The sequence below is a fragment of the Diospyros lotus genome, chromosome 13, assembly GCF_014633365.1.
Source record: "Diospyros lotus cultivar Yz01 chromosome 13, ASM1463336v1, whole genome shotgun sequence".
NCBI lineage: Eukaryota > Viridiplantae > Streptophyta > Magnoliopsida > Ericales > Ebenaceae > Diospyros > Diospyros lotus.
This window is the reverse complement of record NC_068350.1, coordinates 9,914,176-9,933,117: the sequence shown is the minus strand read 5'-3', so window position 1 is coordinate 9,933,117 and position 18,942 is coordinate 9,914,176. Positions and strand designations below refer to the sequence as shown.

Below are 18,942 nucleotides of genomic sequence, written 5' to 3'. Positions count from 1 at the left end.
ACTTTCCCTGAAACTCACAAAAATATTTCGAGATTTTACAAAATATGCCCAGAATATGCCACCTAAGAAATTTGAGATGGTTGCCACGTATCCCCTTCTCCCTCCTCTATAAATAAGAGGATGACCTCTTCTCTCAAATACACTTACTTTGTCACTCTGACTTCATTTCTTACTCTCAAACACTCAAAAACTAACTTAAACATCACAGAGTTTGCGTGGGGATCTCCACCCATACCCTTAATGAGTTTGTCTTAACAAGTCTCCCGATCATCAGAGGTCACCCATTCATTAGGGTACCTGATCATTACAATAAGACTCCCAAGTCTCTTGATCATCATCACACAAGACTCAAGATCATCTTTCCCACAATGTAAATTTATTGTTTTATTATAATTATTATTGTATTTTTTCAATTTTATAGATTCTTTTTTCCAGAAATGCATTTGTAAAATCCCCAAAGACGAGCTCCTTCGAGCCTCTAAGTGGAATTCAAGCAACAAAACCCTATAGTGAACTTCCAAAGACCTAGTGGACTGGAAGGAAGGAAATTAAAGGACCGTTTCGTACCGGAAACAGTAAAAAAAACTTGATGCAGATTTCGATTAATTGGAGATCAAATACTTGGACTGGGGTGGATGGCAGAGCATCTGAGTGTTCAGCACTACGGCTGCTTGCCTTGCCCAAACATCAGGATCACAGATCAGCCCACCTGTTTGCAATCATTTCGGTTTGATTCAATAAAAATTTATTTTAATTTATTTATTAAAATAAATAAATTGAGTTTAATTTTAATTTTAAAACTCAATTTATAAATAAATTAAACTTAAATTGAGTAAAACTAGACTGATAAAATTTATGAACATATTCAATTAAAAACTTATAAATATTAATGAGTTTAATTAAAATCATAAATATATTTAATTAAAAATTCATGAATAACTTATAAAGAAATTTAATTATAAATAAATTAATACATTTATTTATAATTTTATAAATATATTATTTAACATAAAATTATTAAATTTTAAATTATTATAATAATATAATTAATTAAAATATATTTAAAATTATATATATTAATTTAATTATTTAATATAATATAATGTATATAATAAAATAAAATAATAAATTAAATTTAAATAAAATAACAAATTTTGGCCAAATTGAACCTATTTACGAACCCATACTCAAACTCGCCAATAGGCGCTCGAACTTCTATCGAGCTCAAGCTTGAACTCAACTCATTAACTTTTTAACAAGTCGAGCTCAGTCTTAGTTCACATTAATCAAACTTGAGTTTGAGTCAAGATTTAAGGCTCGAGCCTAAAAATTAGCTAATGAGCAAAACTTAAACTTAGCAAAACTCGACCCAACTCGATTCGATTGCAACCCTACCTAGCATCCAGATCTTAACTCTGCTACAGTGATCCCAACAAAACAAACCCAGAACTATCAGAAAGAATAGCAGTGGAAGATGACCATATATGCGGGTTTGGTTACTGTAACTCGGATTCTAAAAATAACATATTCGTAGGAGAATTTCACAGATGAGCTACATGGGCTACCTGCTTAAAACAAAAGCCCCAGCTTTTCTTAACATTCTAAAAGTTTCAAATGATTCAAATTACTTTACAAGAGGGCCAAATGTAGGGCGTCTCCCCTTTGCAAGGGTCTGTGAAAAAAAACATCAGACGGACACGAACTCTAAGCTACTCTCCATCTCTATATAGTACATGTTTCCACAGAAATAAATAAAACAAACAAGTGGAAATTGAAAAAATTAACCATGTCTCAAACAAAAAATTCGTTTTTAACTTAAGCATCGCTAACAACCATTAGGCGGTGGCCACAGTATAAAGAAAGTAGAACTAGAGGGTCCTGCTAATTCGAGCATCTATCAACGGCACCTTGGAAGAAGAAGGTTCAGATATATTCAGGGCCTCGGCCAAAGACAGGCGGGAGTTTTTCCACGCAGACCCTGCCCAACTCTTCATTTTCTCTCCTTCAGCCTTTCTGCTTTGTTGGATACACAAGATTTCTGCATATGCACCTGCACAACCACAGCAGGCCACATGACAAATTCTGCTTAGTCTTCAAAGCAAATTTACAGGGGGAAAAAAAAAAAAACTGTTACAAATGAATAACCATGTATAGCTTTGTCATACATGACAAACATAGACGGGAACAAGTGACCCATTCATACAAGCATGCCTATATATCTTCTAGTATTGAGGATGTCCATCTTACTTCGACACCATCAGTTGTTGGACCATGCAGGACACATGCCACACATCATATAATAGAAATGATAAAGACTAACCACCATTGCAGCAGATGATATGTAAAATATCTAAACAATTTCAGAGTTGAAAAATCCCAACAAACCATTGACTTTAGAGATGGTTAGTCAAAGGAGCTCCAGAAGGTCAATTTCATGCACCCACAGAAATTAAGTAATGTTCAGGCGCTACATACTCAAACTAACTCAAAGTCAATTCTTGTTCATTCAAAATTGAAGTGTATAATAGTAAACTACACCTCTTGCAAGAGCTAGTATGTCGCTTCTATAGGACTGTGTTTCTTCACCTGTGGATTAAAATGGAAAAGCATTCTCAATTTGACTTTGTATCCAGAAAAGGGGAAGGAAAAAGAGAGTGTAATTAATTGATCCCCATACCTTCAGTGCCCAACAATGGAGCTTTCAGCAAATCTATTGCCTTCCTATAAAGTCCCTGTATGTCACCAAGGAAATCAATGATGGGGGATAAAAACCTTAACGTGCTATAATCCAAGTAAATCATAACCAAACCAGTAGCATGATAACAACACGCGTGTTCATTGTTGTTAAAATCCTGATCGAGATATAAAATTGTAAAATCGAAATTGTTGTTTTTATTAATATTAAATTATGACTTATGAGAATTTACAATATATGAACTAATATTTGGAGTTTTAATTATGGATGGATGAATGATGATAAATGGACTTAATATTTAAAAAAATTTAATTATTTAGTATTTTTGAAATTGATAGATGAAGTAATTTTGAAATAAGTACATGCATTTCATTTATAATAAGGAATAATCAGATTATTAAATAATATTAATTTATTTTTTATAAAATTATGTTATTATAAACATATATTTACAAAATTTAAAGGATATTTTTAATTGTCTCTAAAATCTTACAACTTTACAATTCGATTTTATGGATCCTTTTTGGATTCCACTTAAAATTCCGATTTTAACTACCTTGCACGTGTTAGTAGATAAAACATGGATTTTCAACTAACAGCACAGATATAGTGACCAGGCGGACGGGCATTATACCAAGGACCCAAATATGCTAATATTGGGCAGATAAACTTATGCTAAGAAAAGAGTGTCATGATGAGAAGTCAAATGCTAAATAAAAACTAGATCAATAGTATAACTCTGACCTCTTGAATCAAAATGGAACTTGAATGCTCCAGCATTGCTTTATGCCGAAACATGAGGGCTATGCAGGTTAAAACAACCCCAACCTTTGGATGATCGGAGCCTAGATCAATATAAATAACATCATGGTAAATGGAGGAACATATAGGCCTTGACATATCCTCATTGTTAAATAAAAAGCAAATTCTACATACCAAAATGCTGTTCCGTTCTCGTTAATGCTGTAGTTAGTATCTCTTCTGCATCAGCAAAGTTACTAAAAAGTTGCAGGTCAAAATCCATGACGTGAAGATCAAAAACAAATGTCATATGGAGAGGAAAAATACAGCAGAACGCCATTTCAAACTTACCCTAGATGTGTCTCTAACTGCCCTAAAGCACAGGTAGCAGCCAATAAAACATCCTCCGAGGCCATATTACAAGATGCTAAGTAATATGGGTCAGTGGAATCTGTCTTCTCAGACATGCCTTGAATTACCTTCTCATATAACTCCTTTGCCATTATGAAATTCCGTTTGACATGTAGAAATTCTCCATATGATAGAGTAATATTTCCTATAAATCACAACATCAATATACTGTAGAACAGAACCTTCCTGAATGACCACCAGAAATGAACCCACCAGCAAAAGACTTGTTGTTCTCAGCACCTACAAAGAATGCCTCAGCTGCACATAAGCAACCCAACACGAGATTGTTATACAAACAGATACCCATCTAGACAAGGAAATAAGGTTCAACCGGTTCTTAGGTTAGTTTTCTACCTGAATTAAGGTTACCACGGACAAGCTCAACCAGTCCTTTAATTGCCTTAGTACGGGCTTCCAAAACCTCGAAGCCATACCCACCACCAATTTCAAGTTTGACAGTATCCAATAATTGGGAGCACACTTCTGCAAGCACCGATGCAGTATCATCCTGCAAAAAGAAGAGACTACCAATAGATCCCGTGCTTCAAAAGAATTTGAACTTGAAATACGGAAATAACCTAATCAAAGACTTAGACAAACACAAATAATATTTTAAAAATAGATGGGTGCTAGCGAAGGTGGTACCTGCCCCAACTCTAAATGCACTCCAACAAGTGCTTCTGTTGCGGCAACTGCAACAAGGGCCATCCAGATTGACAATAAAATTTTGGTTCCAAACAAAGAATGAAACAATAAAAAAGCAAAAGCATAATGCTAAATTTACCGCGAATACCCATAGAAGAGAGGCTCAGTTCCTGAACTCTGTGGAGTTTCTCTATCGCTTCAGAAAAATTTCCTCTGGTAAAACCCATTCACACCACTATGGCTATCAAAATATAGCACATCAAAAAATAAAAGAAAGAAAACAAAATAAACAGGAGAAGATGGGCAAAACCTTTCGTGGAATAAGGTAGACATAGCGAGCAGGACCATTCCTTTAGAATTTTCGTCTGGCTGCATAGAGAGACACTGTTCCAGAACAAGCAGAGACTGCCCGTACGAGTCATCTGCATATAAATTGTGCAATACGTATTGTCAATTTGCAATTCTAAACTCTGTGCATATAAACAGTGAAACTGAAGAAGGCCAGAAACCTGATTTTCGGGATCGGGCATGCGAGAGAGCGTAACTGATCATCTGAAGAGCGACCGGGTTGACATTTGGGCCGTTACTTTTGGAGATTGACCTTGAGAGCGGCAGTAACGGAGAAGCCTCAGAAATGAGCGATGGTCGCCGGGAGATGGGAGCTGCTCCGTAGAGCCTGCAGGCGGCTTTTGCGGCTCTTGACAACTTAGCGGCCACGCCGATCATTACCTTGGCAGCTGCTCGTCCGGAGAACGCAAAACCCTAACCAGAAGCTTCTTGGGACCAAAATTGGAAAGGCGGAGGCCCGAGGGTGTGTTTTTTTTTTTTTTTCCTTATTAGAGCATCTCGAAAGGAGTGTCATTTTGAAGTGCTAAAATTTTATTTTATAATTTTAAATATTATTATGTTATTTCTAAATTTTATATCTATTTCGATGGTAGATTATAAATAAGGGTGCCATTTTAATATTTTAATAATTTTTATTAAAAAATATAATTAAAATTTTAAAATTTAAATTTTAAATTTCAAATTTTGACCGCTGAAATTCAAATTTCAAAATTCAACCATTAAATTTGAAATTTTAAAATTTAACTGCCAAAATAAAAATTCAAAAATTTTAAATTCATCTATAAATATGATAATCTTTCTCATGTTTTCATTTATCTATATTACATTATCTCTCTAAAATCATTCATTCTCTCATATTTGCATTCATCCATTGATATGAATCATTATCCTAATATTTTAGGAGGGATCCTCAATATTGAGGAAAAAGATTATGATCAATTAGATACATTGTATGATTCAACCAGAAGGTCAGAAGGGTCTAGTCGTGAACGGGTAAGAAGGCATCGTGGTTCTGTTCCAGGCCGTAGAACAATTAATCGTGATAAAGTTGAAGGTTACGAAAGACTCTACCGCGACTATTTTACAACCCCATGTGTATATGAAGGGTTTTTTTGAAGGAGATTCCGAATGAGTCATCCTCTTTTTCTTCGAATTGCAAATGAGGTTGAACAATACAATCCATACTTAGTCATCCCTCCAAAAGATAACAGCTGCTTACAGAATTCTTACTTACGGAACACCTAAGAATTCTGTGGATGAATACATTAGAATTAAAGAAAGCACTGTCATACTTAGTCTAAGAAGGTTTGTGAAAACTGTTATTGCAGTGTTTGGCAACCATTACTTGAGGCCACCAAATAATAGCGATATTACTTGATTGCTATAGATGGGGGAACAACGTGGCTTTCCCGGAATATTAGGGAGTATTGATTGCATGCATTGGAAGTGGAAAAATTGTCCGACCGCATGGCAAGGTATGTATACTGGTCATTGTCATGAACCAACAATCATTTTGGAAGCCGTGACTTCTCAAGATCTTTGGATATGGCATGCATTTTTTGGGCTTCCTAGTTCGCTGAATAACATAAATGTTCTAGATAGGTCCCTTATTTTTTCATTATTAGCAAATGGTCATGTTCCTCTAGTAAACTATATAATTAATGGCCACGAGTATACAATGGGATGTTATCTAGCTGATGGTATTTATCCAAACTGATCAATATTTGTAAAAACAATCCCCTTCCCACAAGGTTTGAAGAAAAAATATTTTGTTAAAGCACAAGAGTTGGCAAGAAAAGATGTAAAGCGGGCATTTGGGGTACTTCAAGCCCGTTTTGCAATCGTGCGTGGGCTAGTACACTTCTGGAATGAAGAAACACTTGCAAATATTATGAAAGCGTGCATAATAATGCATAACATGGTCATTGAGGATGAAGAAGATATTGGTAACAATGACTTTGATGGAAGTGATGCAAATCTGCTTGTAGAAGTGTCGCATGCGTATACACCAGAATTGAAAGATTTTATGCAAACCCATTGTCAGATTAGGGACAGTGTAACTTATTCTCAACTACAATCAGATCTTATCAAGCATTTGTGAGAACGCCGTGGCGAATAATAATTTTCCCAATTTTAATTTCAAGTTATATTTTCAATTTCAATTTCAAGTTGTATTTCTAATTCCAATTTCAATTTTAAGTTGTATTTTCAATTTCAAGTTGTATTTTCAATTCCATTTTCAATTTCAAGTTGTATTTCAATTTCACAAGTACTTTCATAACAATTTGTAACACCCCGTTTTCCCAAAACGAGCATTACCTCGAGATTTCGAGAATATTTTTTTTTTTCAATATTATATACAACATAAGTCTCTCGATATGCATACTCTTATCATAATCGTTTCCCGACAATCCCAATTGTACCTTCTTAGCATATCAAAATTTAATAATTAATAGACTAAGACAAGCAATATCAATCACATCAGCGGAAGTAAGATCGAAACCTCAATGATATATAACAGACAATTCCTTTACAATAACCAAATTGATGTTTCACATGAAAATATCAAAATATTACATAACCTTTGAACATCGTAATCATAGACAAAACCTACGAAAACTAAACATAGCAGCTACATCTCGATGACATTTTTTCCCTTGGCGCCACTGCTTTCACCTGAAACGTTTGAATATTCCAGGGACATAGTCCAAATTAGATGCTGAATCATCTAAGTGAGAGTTTAAAAACATTTTCATGCAGATATGCAAAATCATATATAAAACAGATAAATCCCGACACGCCCCAGCCTAAGAGAATCCCACATAGCACTTAGCCCTAACCGGGGAAAATGCAATCTCTCTAAAGGCGACACGACCACACCGACCCATTGGCAAACCAATCCTGCTTAAGAGGGACAACCTCGACATATGAACTCGGGAATCACCCTATTGTCATTGTTAGACTTTACGCTCCTACTCAAAAGTATTCCAAAACCCAACACAACCCTAGCCCCAAGAGTGTCACATCAGCACTATCCCCGAAATTCACGACACCTCGGCCTTAATGCTATTGCTCAAAGGAACCTGGGGTGGTCTCCACTTTCAGCCCCGCCACTTGAGCCAACAATCGGGGTGGTGTTCACTCTCAGCCCTGCCATTTGAGTACCGTAGGGTGAAGTCCGTCTCAGCCCCGTCCCAAGTAGGTCACATAGCATTAACCCTTGGCATGCATTCCAAGTGCTGACACTCGAGAGCTACGTCACAGATTAACAACCCACGTCCCACATGGACAACACAACATGCCAATGCCGAAAAATCATAACATGCATAAAATTAACATCTCAATGTATTCAATTTACCGTACGAAATATAACATAGGTGTAAGTAATCATTTATAAAACCATCAATAAATCTAGCCATGAGGATGAACACTCACAGTAAACTATTCATATGCTACAAACGAGTTTTTCGATAGAATCACTCACCTTTAGGCTAAGTTCAAGATTCCTCGAAATGCGTGCCCGACCTCGATTCTCGTGCCAGGTGCTCTATAGTTCAAATTCGAGCCTCAACGATACCCTAGACATCATATGCATTCAAAGGGAAATCAATATCTATTTTCCCAATTTTCTCATTATTTTTCTTTAATTTCTTCCTATTTTTCTCTCGATAATTTCAAGTAAATACCTCTTCAAGAATTTTTTCTAAATTTTTCTCCACAAAAATTTATAAAACAATATTTATAGGCCTATGGAATTTTCTGAAAATTTTCCAGATCTTTCTCCTATTTTCTCAAATTTCCATAATTACTTTTCCTTGAGAAAATTTATTTCTCATTGATTTCCTTCGAATCTACTTCAAGAAAAATCACCAAAACTCATAAAATAAATTCCTTATCCTTCTGGAATTTTTTCAGAATTTTCTAAAAATCCCTCATATTTATTTTCTATTTACATTTCCTCTGGTCATCTTCTCCAGCGATGGCGACCGGCGACCTACTCCGATGGCTGATCCGACGACACCAGCTTGAAGCCCTTCTCAAGTCGATCACAATGGCACCCTCATATGGCCAAAAAACTCACTGGAAATAGCCCAATTTGACGATTTACAGTCCGGCTCGGGCGAAGCTTTGCATTTTCCGACGAGCCAAATTGACCTTCGATTCAAACTCCGATTGACACGAAACTTTCCAGATTAGTTACCCATGACCTCGCGACCAAAAGCCCCTTATTAGATCCTTCAATCGTTCACTCTACAAGCCGGTTTCACCTTCACTCGATATATATATATATATATACGGTCGAATGCAAAAACACTCATATACCACTCCAAAAACTCTCAAAATTTTCAGAATTGCTTCTCACAACCTAGGGAACAAAAGCCCCTTATCAAAACACTCCAATTTCTTCCCAAACTCTCGATCTAAGTTTATGTACTTTGATGAAAATCTTCAACCGAAACTTGGCTATTTATAGCCAAATCCGAGCATTTCTCAACCAATCACAAGGGGTAACGTGAGCTAGAGACTCCCCCCTTCACGTCCATGCCAGTTCGGCCATGCCCTAGTTGCTGATTTGACAGCAACGGCAGCAGGCGGCCATGCCTCACGTTGAAATCTGATTTTTTTTTTTTTACATGATACTATAATATTTTTTTTATAAAAAAATAATTATAATCTAATATATCATTTCTTTTAAATATCTAAATTCTAAGGCGCTCCTTACCGATAATTCAATTTTCAGCCCGAACTGAAGTTGTATCGAAAATTAACTCCGATTCGATTTCTTTTGATACTAAAAATCCTATCTCGGGAGGCTTAGCAATGATATATTATTTTCCTTTAAAATCTCAGCCTCGGGACATTCCTTGCAGCTAATTCGGTGATTTATTTTATTATCAAACCCACTTTTCGGTATTTTAAACTTGCCCAAATGACCTCACATAGATATGGGGTATTACACAATCAAAGTCCAACTTCAATTTCAAGAATTTTTAGTCAATTTCAAAAGTACTTTCATAACAATCAAACTTAATACATAGCTTTTCATGAATAATAACAACATAATAAATAATGACTAAAAAGTAAAACCTCGCTTTTTCATAATCTCCATCTTCAAGTTATTCCAATATGCTGCAGAAATTGGGTCCATACTAGTAGTGTCAGTTTTCATGATTTTCATTTCATATTACCATTCATTATTCTTTTCTTCAACTTCTACCTTTTTTTTTTGAACTTTTAATTGCATTTCTTCAATTTCTAACTGTTTATGATGTTGCTCCAATGCTATCTCCTGTTGAGCAAACATTTTCTCATGCCGCTCCGCTTTTTGTCGTTCAACTTCCATTCTTTGATTCGAGTTATGATAATCTAGTATATCTTCAGTCTCGGTTTGCTTCTCTTTGTTTTTAAGTTGTTTCTTCGAAGCTTTTTTGCCTAATGGCTTATTGAGGTTGGGAGTAGACGATGGTTCAATGTCATCCCCTAAATATGGAGTTGAATAACAAGATTCAACATGATTTGATTCAGCAGGACTACCAGTTGAATGGGTTTTTGCTTTCTTATTGTTGGTGAGATTATCAGTCCATTTTCGCTCCATTTTCAAGATATTCCAACAATGCTCATATTGAAATGGTCTTCTAATAATATTTGCAAACATTTCTTTTGCTTCATCAACCTAAAAAACATATAAAATCATTAAATCAATAGTTCAAATATTAAATCATAGTAGTGTTTATCTAAAAAAACTCAATCCTTACATTATTTTGCTCGGTGTGTCCACTTTGTCGCAGTCTTTCAATTTGGCTATAAAAACTAACAAATTTAGCACATTTTGCATTTATATCAGTCAAACGGCTTTTAATAGAAGCTTGCGAACGTTCTTCTTGATTGCCTCCATTAAGTTCTACGTATTTCAATATTGTATGCCAGAAAGCACCACCTTGTTGTTCATTTCCAGTAATTGCATCTTTACTCATGTTAAACCATGCAGACACAATTAATTTATCTTCTTCTTGAGAGAAGTTATTTGTCCTTTGCGATTTTCTCATTCTTGGAACGACTTCATCTTGTACTGGCTCCAATATTGCAGGATTGGGCCGCATAGTATCATCATATAAATCGGTGTTATTCATAAGCAAATCAGTGAAAGAATCGTTAAATTGAGAATCCATCTAAAAAAAATCAAAAATATATAATCAATTTAAAGAATATGAGTATAAAATAATAAATTAAAATAAATTCTAACAATTAATTTAAATTCTAATAATTAACTAAAATAAAACATAACAATTAACTATAATTAATATATATAATTCTAACAATTAATTATAAAATCATTTCTTCAACTTCCAAATACCTCCTATTATAAATTGATTAATATATATATATATATATAACATACCTTCAGTGGCTTCACTCACATTTACAATTCATTAATATATATATATATATATATAAACATTAATTCACAAACCATTCCAGAATCTTCTTCTTCTCGTGGAGCTTATAATTGATTATAATATATAGATCTATAATATAAACATTAATTCACAAGCCATTCCAAAACTTTCTTCTTCTCGTGGAGTTTATATAATTAATTATAATATAAACATTAATTCACAAACAATTCCAGAACTTTCTTCTTCCCGCGAAGTTTATATAATTGATTATAATATATATATATATATATATAACATACCTTCTTACTCTAGAATAGTCTTCTTCTTCACAGCAACTTCTTCTTCTTCACAGTGATTGACACCCCTCGCCCTTTTTTGCTCTTGCAGCTTCTTCTTCTTCACAACGGCTTGCACCCCCTGCCTTCTCTTGCTTCTGCTCACAGCTCACCCTCGCCAGTTGTAGCCTTGCCAATCGCCGCCTCTCGCAATGCTCGCTCTCGCCCTCGCCCTCGCAGGTGCTGCTCACCCTTACCCTCGCAGTTCTCTCTTGCTCTGCCTCGCCTCTGTTTCAGGTAAATATATATATATATAATGTTGAATATAGTTGTTGGATTTTTTATCGTTGGCGCAAATGCAACATTCGATTTTCTCTCTCTTAGAGATGTAAAAATGGCACCGAAGTATGGGAGTTGCTATTTTACAACTTCATATGGCACTCCCGCTGGAGTGAATATTTTTGTATTTTGGGATGCCATTTCGGCAGTTAGGCGGATGGCACCCCGAATAGAAACTCCCGGTTGAGTTGCTCTTAGTATTTCAGTTTCAAATAGGCCCACATATTCGCCAAAATTACAACGGTGCAAAATATTTAGTTATTTACTGCAATTTTAGCGAAACCCTAAGGCCCTGTTCTCTTTGTCGTTTTCGTGCCGTTTTCTATTTTCAGTTTTTCAAAACACTCAAAACGTGTTCTCTTTGTTATTTTTAAAAACGCATTTTAAAAAACAAGTAAAAATTTTGTGAAGGAAATTCAAAACAGAAAAAACTCGTTTTGGCTATTTTCAGCCAAAACACGGCTAAAATTTCAAAACACGGAAAACAGTCGTGTTTCTTCTCACACAGTGCAAACGTGACTGCCTCCTCATTTCCCAAACTCCATCTCCCAGACTCCATTTCTTCTCTGCCTCCTCATTTCCCTCAAGCACTCCATTTTTCTTTTCTCATCCAAGCTCCAGCAACCCAGATTTTCCTATCCGTCGATCGCGCCAGCCACAGCATCAGCGCCCCCATCCATAGTTGACTGCACCTGCCAAGGCATCACCGCCCCCAGCTATCGTTGACCACCATTTCTTTCCCTCTTCTAGATCTGAGCAGATTTGACTCCATCTTGGCCATCGATTGCGCATCTTTTCCTTGTTGGTCGCCGATCGCGACTCTCTTTCTCTCTTCCAGCCATCGTCAACCAATTTTTTTCTTTTTTGGCCGTCGCAACGCCTTCCACCGCCATTGCAGCCGCTGCACGTCGTCGCCACCAGCAACCCAGATCAGCGACGCCTTGCTTTCACCTACACCGATTGTTTCTTCTTTCCCCTTAGCCGTTCGCCTACACCGTTCGTCATTTCATCCTACGAATTTGGTCTTCAGGTTAAAAGCTTTGTATTCTTATTTCAATTATTTTGTTCATAATTTGATTTGTATTCTGATTTAAGCGATTTCAGTAATTTTGTGATAGTTTGCTTAAATCCGGATCTATGGATTTGTTGTCATGAGGAAGTAGGGTTTTAGATTTAAAAAATGTGATGTGTTCCTTGATTCTTTTAGAGATTTTTGGAATAGCTGTTGGGTTGTTTGAGTTTGTTTGGTGATTGTTTGTATGAGATTTTTGGAATGGTTGTTGGGTTGATTGAGTTTGTTTGATGATTATTGGTATGATTGATGAGATTTTTATTGACAATTTTTTTAAGTGTAATTCTGTATTTAATATGTTCATAATGTAATATATATATATATATATATGGAGTTGCAGGCAGGGCTTTGGTTTGTTGTTGGCAGGTCACTTGGAATCTATGCCACTTTGTATATTTGTTTGGAATTAATGCATATTTGACTTGTAAGCAATTTGGGATAACTTGTAGTTATAGTTATAAGATACGTTTGAATAGGCTTGAAGCTAGTGGCTGCAAAATTGGGCTTCATGGACTGTTAATTGAATTAGTGAAAATATTATATGTGAAAAATCTTTCTTAGAAGTTCTTGTTGATATATTTCTCCTTAAAATCTTTTCCAACAGCATGTTTCGGTGATGTATTACTTCTTATACTTTATGTAGTACCTTGTGCTTAGGTTGTAGAAGACCTTGTTGCCTTTGTGCTTCTTGGGTCTTTTAACATCTTTGTGTTTCACTTTAAAACATATTTTGATGCTTTATGGAAGAACGCATGTTTCTCTTTAATTTCTAATCAGATAAACTGGACAATTTTCTTCTATCTCATACATTGTTTCAAGCTATCTCTAAAAGGAGGTGAAATATCTTACCAGGGAAAACCTTCTTGGGTTTTCTCTCTCAAAGGCCTTATAGCACTTAGATCTTTCAGCATTTTGTCACTACACTGTTGTTGCACTATGCCAATAAGCTTGTAGAATATAACAAAATGAACCATTGCGTAACAGTTTCTATACTCCAGCTCTTAAAATTGAAAGACGAGCATGATAACATAGATTATGGATTGCTATTTTTTCTGAAATAAAGAATGGAATACCCATTCTTCAACTTAATACAGGTTCACTTATATGAAGGTAATTTACTAGAAGAGAAAAAAAAAATAGCTTTAACAGCTAAGAAAGCCACTTACAATAAATGAAAATGCATATCAAATCAGAAAGAAATTAGGTGATTTAAGTTCTTCTCATATTCCTTCTGTCACCATTGTAATATTACTTTTATTGCTATGGATGTCCTTTGCATTTAGTATACTAATTGAGTTGCCTAGTGTATTATAAAGCTTAACATGTATAGCATTTTTTATTAGAAAATGTGAAAACATACTTCCTATTCAGAATTTTTCAGAACAGCCTCAATTATCTGAAGCATTGGAGGCGGTACAGGCATTTGAATAGCAATGTGTGAATTGATAATTTCATTTTTGCACCTCCTGTATTATGGTTTTGAATTGCTTATTCTAGAATTGTCTGTGTTGTTCACATGATTCTATCTTTTGACTGGCTAGCTACTCAATGGAGTTTAATCAATTAAATAGTGTTTGTTAGCCTTTTTCAGAATTTGCCTAAATCCTTCTAGGTGACAACCTTAGAGGCTTACAATTGATATACTGTTTTGCCCCACTAATTAAATTTCATTAAGAAGAATAAAACATATAGACTTTTTTATTCTAACATTGTTAGAAATAACATTGATTCTAATTTTGGTATTATTACTACCTATTTCTTTTTGCTATTAGTGTTGCATTTTTTTTCTTGTGTTTGTTTTTCTTTTCCTTGGTCCAAATGTGGGTCTATCAAATTATGATGTTGAATTATTTTTAATGTCCTGTGGAGTATATTTTAGTAAGTTGGAGTATATTTTTCGTGTTATCTTTATATTTTTTATTATCTTCAATATAGAACATGGGTGGTCACAGAGGTAAGACTAAGGAACCAATGTCGTGGTCCGATGAGAATGAACACGCATTTATTGGTATTCTTTACGAGAATGTGAAATCAGGGATGTTGCAATGTTCTACATTCACGAAAGACGATTGGGGCAAGATCAATCAAGCCATGATTACCCTCACAAAAACGGATTACGGCATAGATAGATTAAAGGGGAAATGGAACCGTTTACGTAAGGTACATCGCTTGTTCTCTGAACTTTTAGGACATACAGGTGTTACATGGGATCCAAATACCAACACAGTTAATGCTCCAGAGGAAGTTTGGCAACACTTTTATACGGTATATATTTTTAGTAAAGAATATTTTCACCATCATTTTTTATCATATCTATCTTACCCTTTTTTGCTATACAATATGATAATGTGTCTTATTTTTACTATTGTAGATTAATAAGTCCGAGTACAAAATATTCAAGAAAGAAGGATGTAAGCACTATGAAACTCTTGGAGAGATATTTAGCGGGACTACAGCTACTGGAGGATTAGGTAATGCTTCCACTCAGCTTCCTCCAACATCAGAGGAAGAAAGGCAGTTAGAAGATGATTTTTTGAACAGAGGAATTCATGTACGTGTGGAGAATGCTGATGAAGTTACAAATACTCGTCGGCATGAAGAAATTGGTGAATCTAGCGAACGTCGACGTAAGGAACCTAAGATCAGTAAAACTGATAAACTCGATGCTTGTATGGCGCAATGGTCATCTACAGTTAGTATGAGGAATGAAGAAACTGAACTTAGGACACTTTACCTAAAAGAAAAGCTTGCAAAGCTTCAAGGAAAATCATGCAATCAATCAGATAATGAAGCTACTAGTCTGGATCCTTATTCAAATGTGGTTTGCATGGACCTCTTGAACAATATGGAAGATGTGTCTAATGAGGTTTATATGAAAGCGATAAAGGCTTTTAAGGATCCAGATTTTAGAGTGTCATTTGTGAAGATGCCAGAAATTAGAAGAAGACCTATCTTGGAGCTTCTTTGACTTGGTTGGTTGATTGCGTAATTTCTAATATCGTGTTATTTTCATTGGTGATGTTGTAGCTGAAAGTACTATGTTTTATTACATTAGCTTTAAGTACTGTTTTATCTTCATAGTTTGATGTTGATGGTTGTAGAACTGTGTTTCAACTGGAACTGTTTGATGTTGAGTTTATTTAGAATTGAATGCTTGTTATATTTTGGGGATTTAATTATGCTTAATTGCTTTGTTGTCGTTTTAGCTGATGTTGAATTATTTCTTTATGTTGATTATAATAAATGATGAATGATATGACTATTGATGGTGATTATAAATATATTTATACACAGGATGTCAACTGAATCAAATATGGTTGGTAATATGCATACCAATGATTCAACTGACGAAGATGCGAGTGATGATGATTTTTTATTTACTGATGATATTGTTGCAAATTTTGGGGATGTAATAATGCTTAATTGCTTTGTTGCCAGCAAAAGTAGTGTCATCGGCAGGGTACCTTGTAGAACGTCATTACTTACGGGAAAAATGTACATATTAGAGATTCTGAATGGACATCCGGATGTGTGTTATCGTAATTTTCGTATGCAGAAACATGTGTTTATGAATTTTTGTGATACTTTGAAACAGAAGCAGCTGTTGAAAGATGGAAAAAAAGTGAGCGTTGAGGAGGGCGTAGCTATGTTTTTGATGATTGTAGGGCACACTACACGATATAGTATTATTGGTGATAGGTTTCAACATTCTAACAACACGATACACAAGTGGTTTAAACGAGTATTACGGGCTGTTTGTTCACTTGGCACAGAGATAATATGTCCAACACATCAAAATGTGCCACATGAGCGGATTTTGCGCAAATTTCCTTACTTTAAGGATTGCATAGGCGCAATAGATGGAACACATGTTGCAGCTTGGGCACCTACATCAAGACAAACATCTTTCCGTGGAAGGAAAACTAATATAACACAAAATGTGATGTTGACATGTGATTTTGATATGAAGTTCACATTTGTGTATTCTGGATGGGAAGGCACTGCTAATGATTCGCGAGTATTCATTGATGCAGTCACAAGAACTTCAAACAACTTTCCAATGCCACGCGGAGGTATATTCTAATATTTCAAATAATTTGTCAAATATTTTTATAATATTTGGGTATTTAGGTCTTTTTTTTTTTTTTTTTGCAGATCAATTTTACCTTGTTGATTCTGGTTATCCAAACATGCCTGGTTTTCTTGCCCCTTATCGAGGACGAAGATATCATCTGCGTGATTATCTTGGACGAGGAAGACCGCGTGGAAAGGAAGAACTGTTCAACTATAGACATTCCTCGTGTTGTAACATTATTGAACGTTGCATTGGAGTTTTAAAGGCAAGATTTCCTATTTTAAAATTAATTACCAATTATCCACTTAGTAGGCAAAGACAAATCCCTACTGCATGTTGTGCAATACATAATTATATTCGCCATGAGCATGCTTTAGATAACTTGTTTGCTGAGTTTTCATCAGAGAATATGGTATTTCAAGATATGCCGGAGTCAAGTCAAGATCAAGGAGCCATACAATTTGATGCTAGTCAAACAGCTCAAATGGGACAAGTCAGGGATCAAATTGCTACACAAATGTGGAATGACTTTTCAAGGAGTCGTACATGATTATGTAGACTTATTTTAATCTTTAGTGTTCGAGCTGTTTTGATTTATGTCATGACTATTTAAACTTGTAATTGTAATCCATTTGTTATTGAACTGTTGAATGTAATATTATTTATCATGAACAATCATATTTTCTTATTTTCTTAATTTTTTATTTTTATTTCTCCATTTACTATTTTTACCAAAGTTGTTTTATTTCTTGATTGTATTTTTTTTTTTTTGTAATGGGAAAAAATATTACAATATTTCACTAATTTCAAAAATGTATTTAATAGTATACTAGCATTAAATTATTTTAATTTAACTAAAAATTATTTTATGAATAAAATATTTTTTCTCAAAATTTTAAAGTAAACGCGTTTTCAGTTTTCAAAAACAGTTTCTCAGATTGACAAAGAGAATGCGTTTTTAAAAATCTCAAAACATAAATTCAAAACACAAAACTCAAAATGAATTCAAAACTCAAAATTCAAAAATAAAACACAAAGAGAACACCACCTAAATCTTTAATAAAATATCATATTGACCATGAATTTTCAAATTTTAACCGTTCAACCCTAATCTTATCAGCCATTAGCTAAGCAGTTGTTTATTTTATTTTATATCAAGTGCTTTATTTTATTTTATCACTTTAAATTTGTGATAATTTTGGTTAAGGTTATTTGAAGGAATTATTATTATTTTACTTCAAAACTAAACTTCATGACTTTAAGGAAAATCTTATGAATGAATAATAATAGACTCTAGAAAATTGAGTTTTATTATTAAAGTGGTGTTTGGGTAAGCTTTTTTTTAAAAAAAAATTTAGGCAGCTTTACTTTTAAGTAATTTAAAGTTTTAAGTTAGATAGCGTTTAAACTAATAATGTGTTTAGATAAATATGTTTTTAAACTATCAGTTAATAGTTATGTGTTTGATTTGAAAGAGTTGATAAGGTATTTGAACTTGATAAAAATACGAAAATAAATATGTTGTTGAATAATGTAAAATTTTACTATTATATATTGATAAATTATATATAATTATTAAAAAATATATTAATACAATATATGCACACCATTTATTTTTCTCTTTCAAATATATTACCATTAGATTAATATATATACAAATATATATATACACTTACAAAAAGAAAATAGAGATATGCAAAAAAATTGCCAACAAAAATATCATTACTACCTAATTCTAAACCTCCTAAAGGCTCTAATGGGCCTTCACTTTCATCTTCATGACTTTTCAAATCTTCACCAACTTTATTTTCCCCACTCTTCATCATTGTTGCACCTTCAAAAATATCTAAATTTTTTCCATTAGAGGGATCAATATGGCTAAAGTCATTTGTTATCCATTCATCATCTGAGGATAGCTTATCAACACCAAAAAATATTTCATC

General features: G+C 34.2%; 3 protein-coding genes across 3 annotated transcripts; 1 reads left to right on the top strand and 2 right to left on the bottom strand.

Moving 5' to 3' along the window:
• Positions 1-1,569: 1,569 nt before the first annotated feature.
• Positions 1,570-5,333, bottom strand: LOC127787813 (uncharacterized). The gene is made up of 12 exons (XM_052315832.1): positions 5,002-5,333; positions 4,803-4,914; positions 4,632-4,705; positions 4,493-4,539; positions 4,202-4,355; positions 4,061-4,105; positions 3,788-3,992; positions 3,632-3,693; positions 3,440-3,540; positions 2,678-2,732; positions 2,539-2,586; positions 1,570-2,050 (listed from the first exon to the last, which is right to left on the bottom strand). The coding sequence occupies exons 1-12, from the start codon at positions 5,216-5,218 to the stop codon at positions 1,869-1,871; spliced, it is 1,302 nt and encodes a 433-aa protein (XP_052171792.1). The 5' UTR covers positions 5,219-5,333; the 3' UTR covers positions 1,570-1,868.
• Positions 5,334-9,957: 4,624 nt separating this feature from the next.
• LOC127788027 (glutathione S-transferase T3-like) lies at positions 9,958-10,941 on the bottom strand. The gene is made up of 3 exons (XM_052316147.1): positions 10,597-10,941; positions 10,102-10,514; positions 9,958-9,970 (listed from the first exon to the last, which is right to left on the bottom strand). Exons 1-3 carry the CDS (start codon positions 10,939-10,941, stop codon positions 9,958-9,960), a joined length of 771 nt encoding a protein of 256 aa, XP_052172107.1.
• Positions 10,942-14,862: 3,921 nt separating this feature from the next.
• LOC127788026 (uncharacterized protein At2g29880-like) lies at positions 14,863-15,892 on the top strand. Its single transcript, XM_052316146.1, has 2 exons — positions 14,863-15,189; positions 15,296-15,892. Exons 1-2 carry the CDS (start codon positions 14,863-14,865, stop codon positions 15,890-15,892), a joined length of 924 nt encoding a protein of 307 aa, XP_052172106.1.
• Positions 15,893-18,942: the final 3,050 nt, after the last annotated feature.

Coding starts and splice junctions, on each gene's coding strand:
- LOC127787813 (XM_052315832.1), bottom strand. CDS start 5,218: ATGATCGGCGTGGCCGCTAAGTTGTCAAGAGCCGCAAAAGCCGCCTGC. Junction 4,356..4,492: donor TGCATTTAGAGTTGGGGCAG/GTACCACCTTCG, acceptor TTCTTTTTGCAG/GATGATACTGCATCGGTGCT. Junction 4,106..4,201: donor CCGTGGTAACCTTAATTCAG/GTAGAAAACTAA, acceptor GCTTATGTGCAG/CTGAGGCATTCTTTGTAGGT.
- LOC127788027 (XM_052316147.1), bottom strand. CDS start 10,941: ATGCGGCCCAATCCTGCAATATTGGAGCCAGTACAAGATGAAGTCGTT. Junction 10,515..10,596: donor GACACACCGAGCAAAATAAT/GTAAGGATTGAG, acceptor TATGTTTTTTAG/GTTGATGAAGCAAAAGAAAT.
- LOC127788026 (XM_052316146.1), top strand. CDS start 14,863: ATGGGTGGTCACAGAGGTAAGACTAAGGAACCAATGTCGTGGTCCGAT. Junction 15,190..15,295: donor TTTGGCAACACTTTTATACG/GTATATATTTTT, acceptor TTACTATTGTAG/ATTAATAAGTCCGAGTACAA.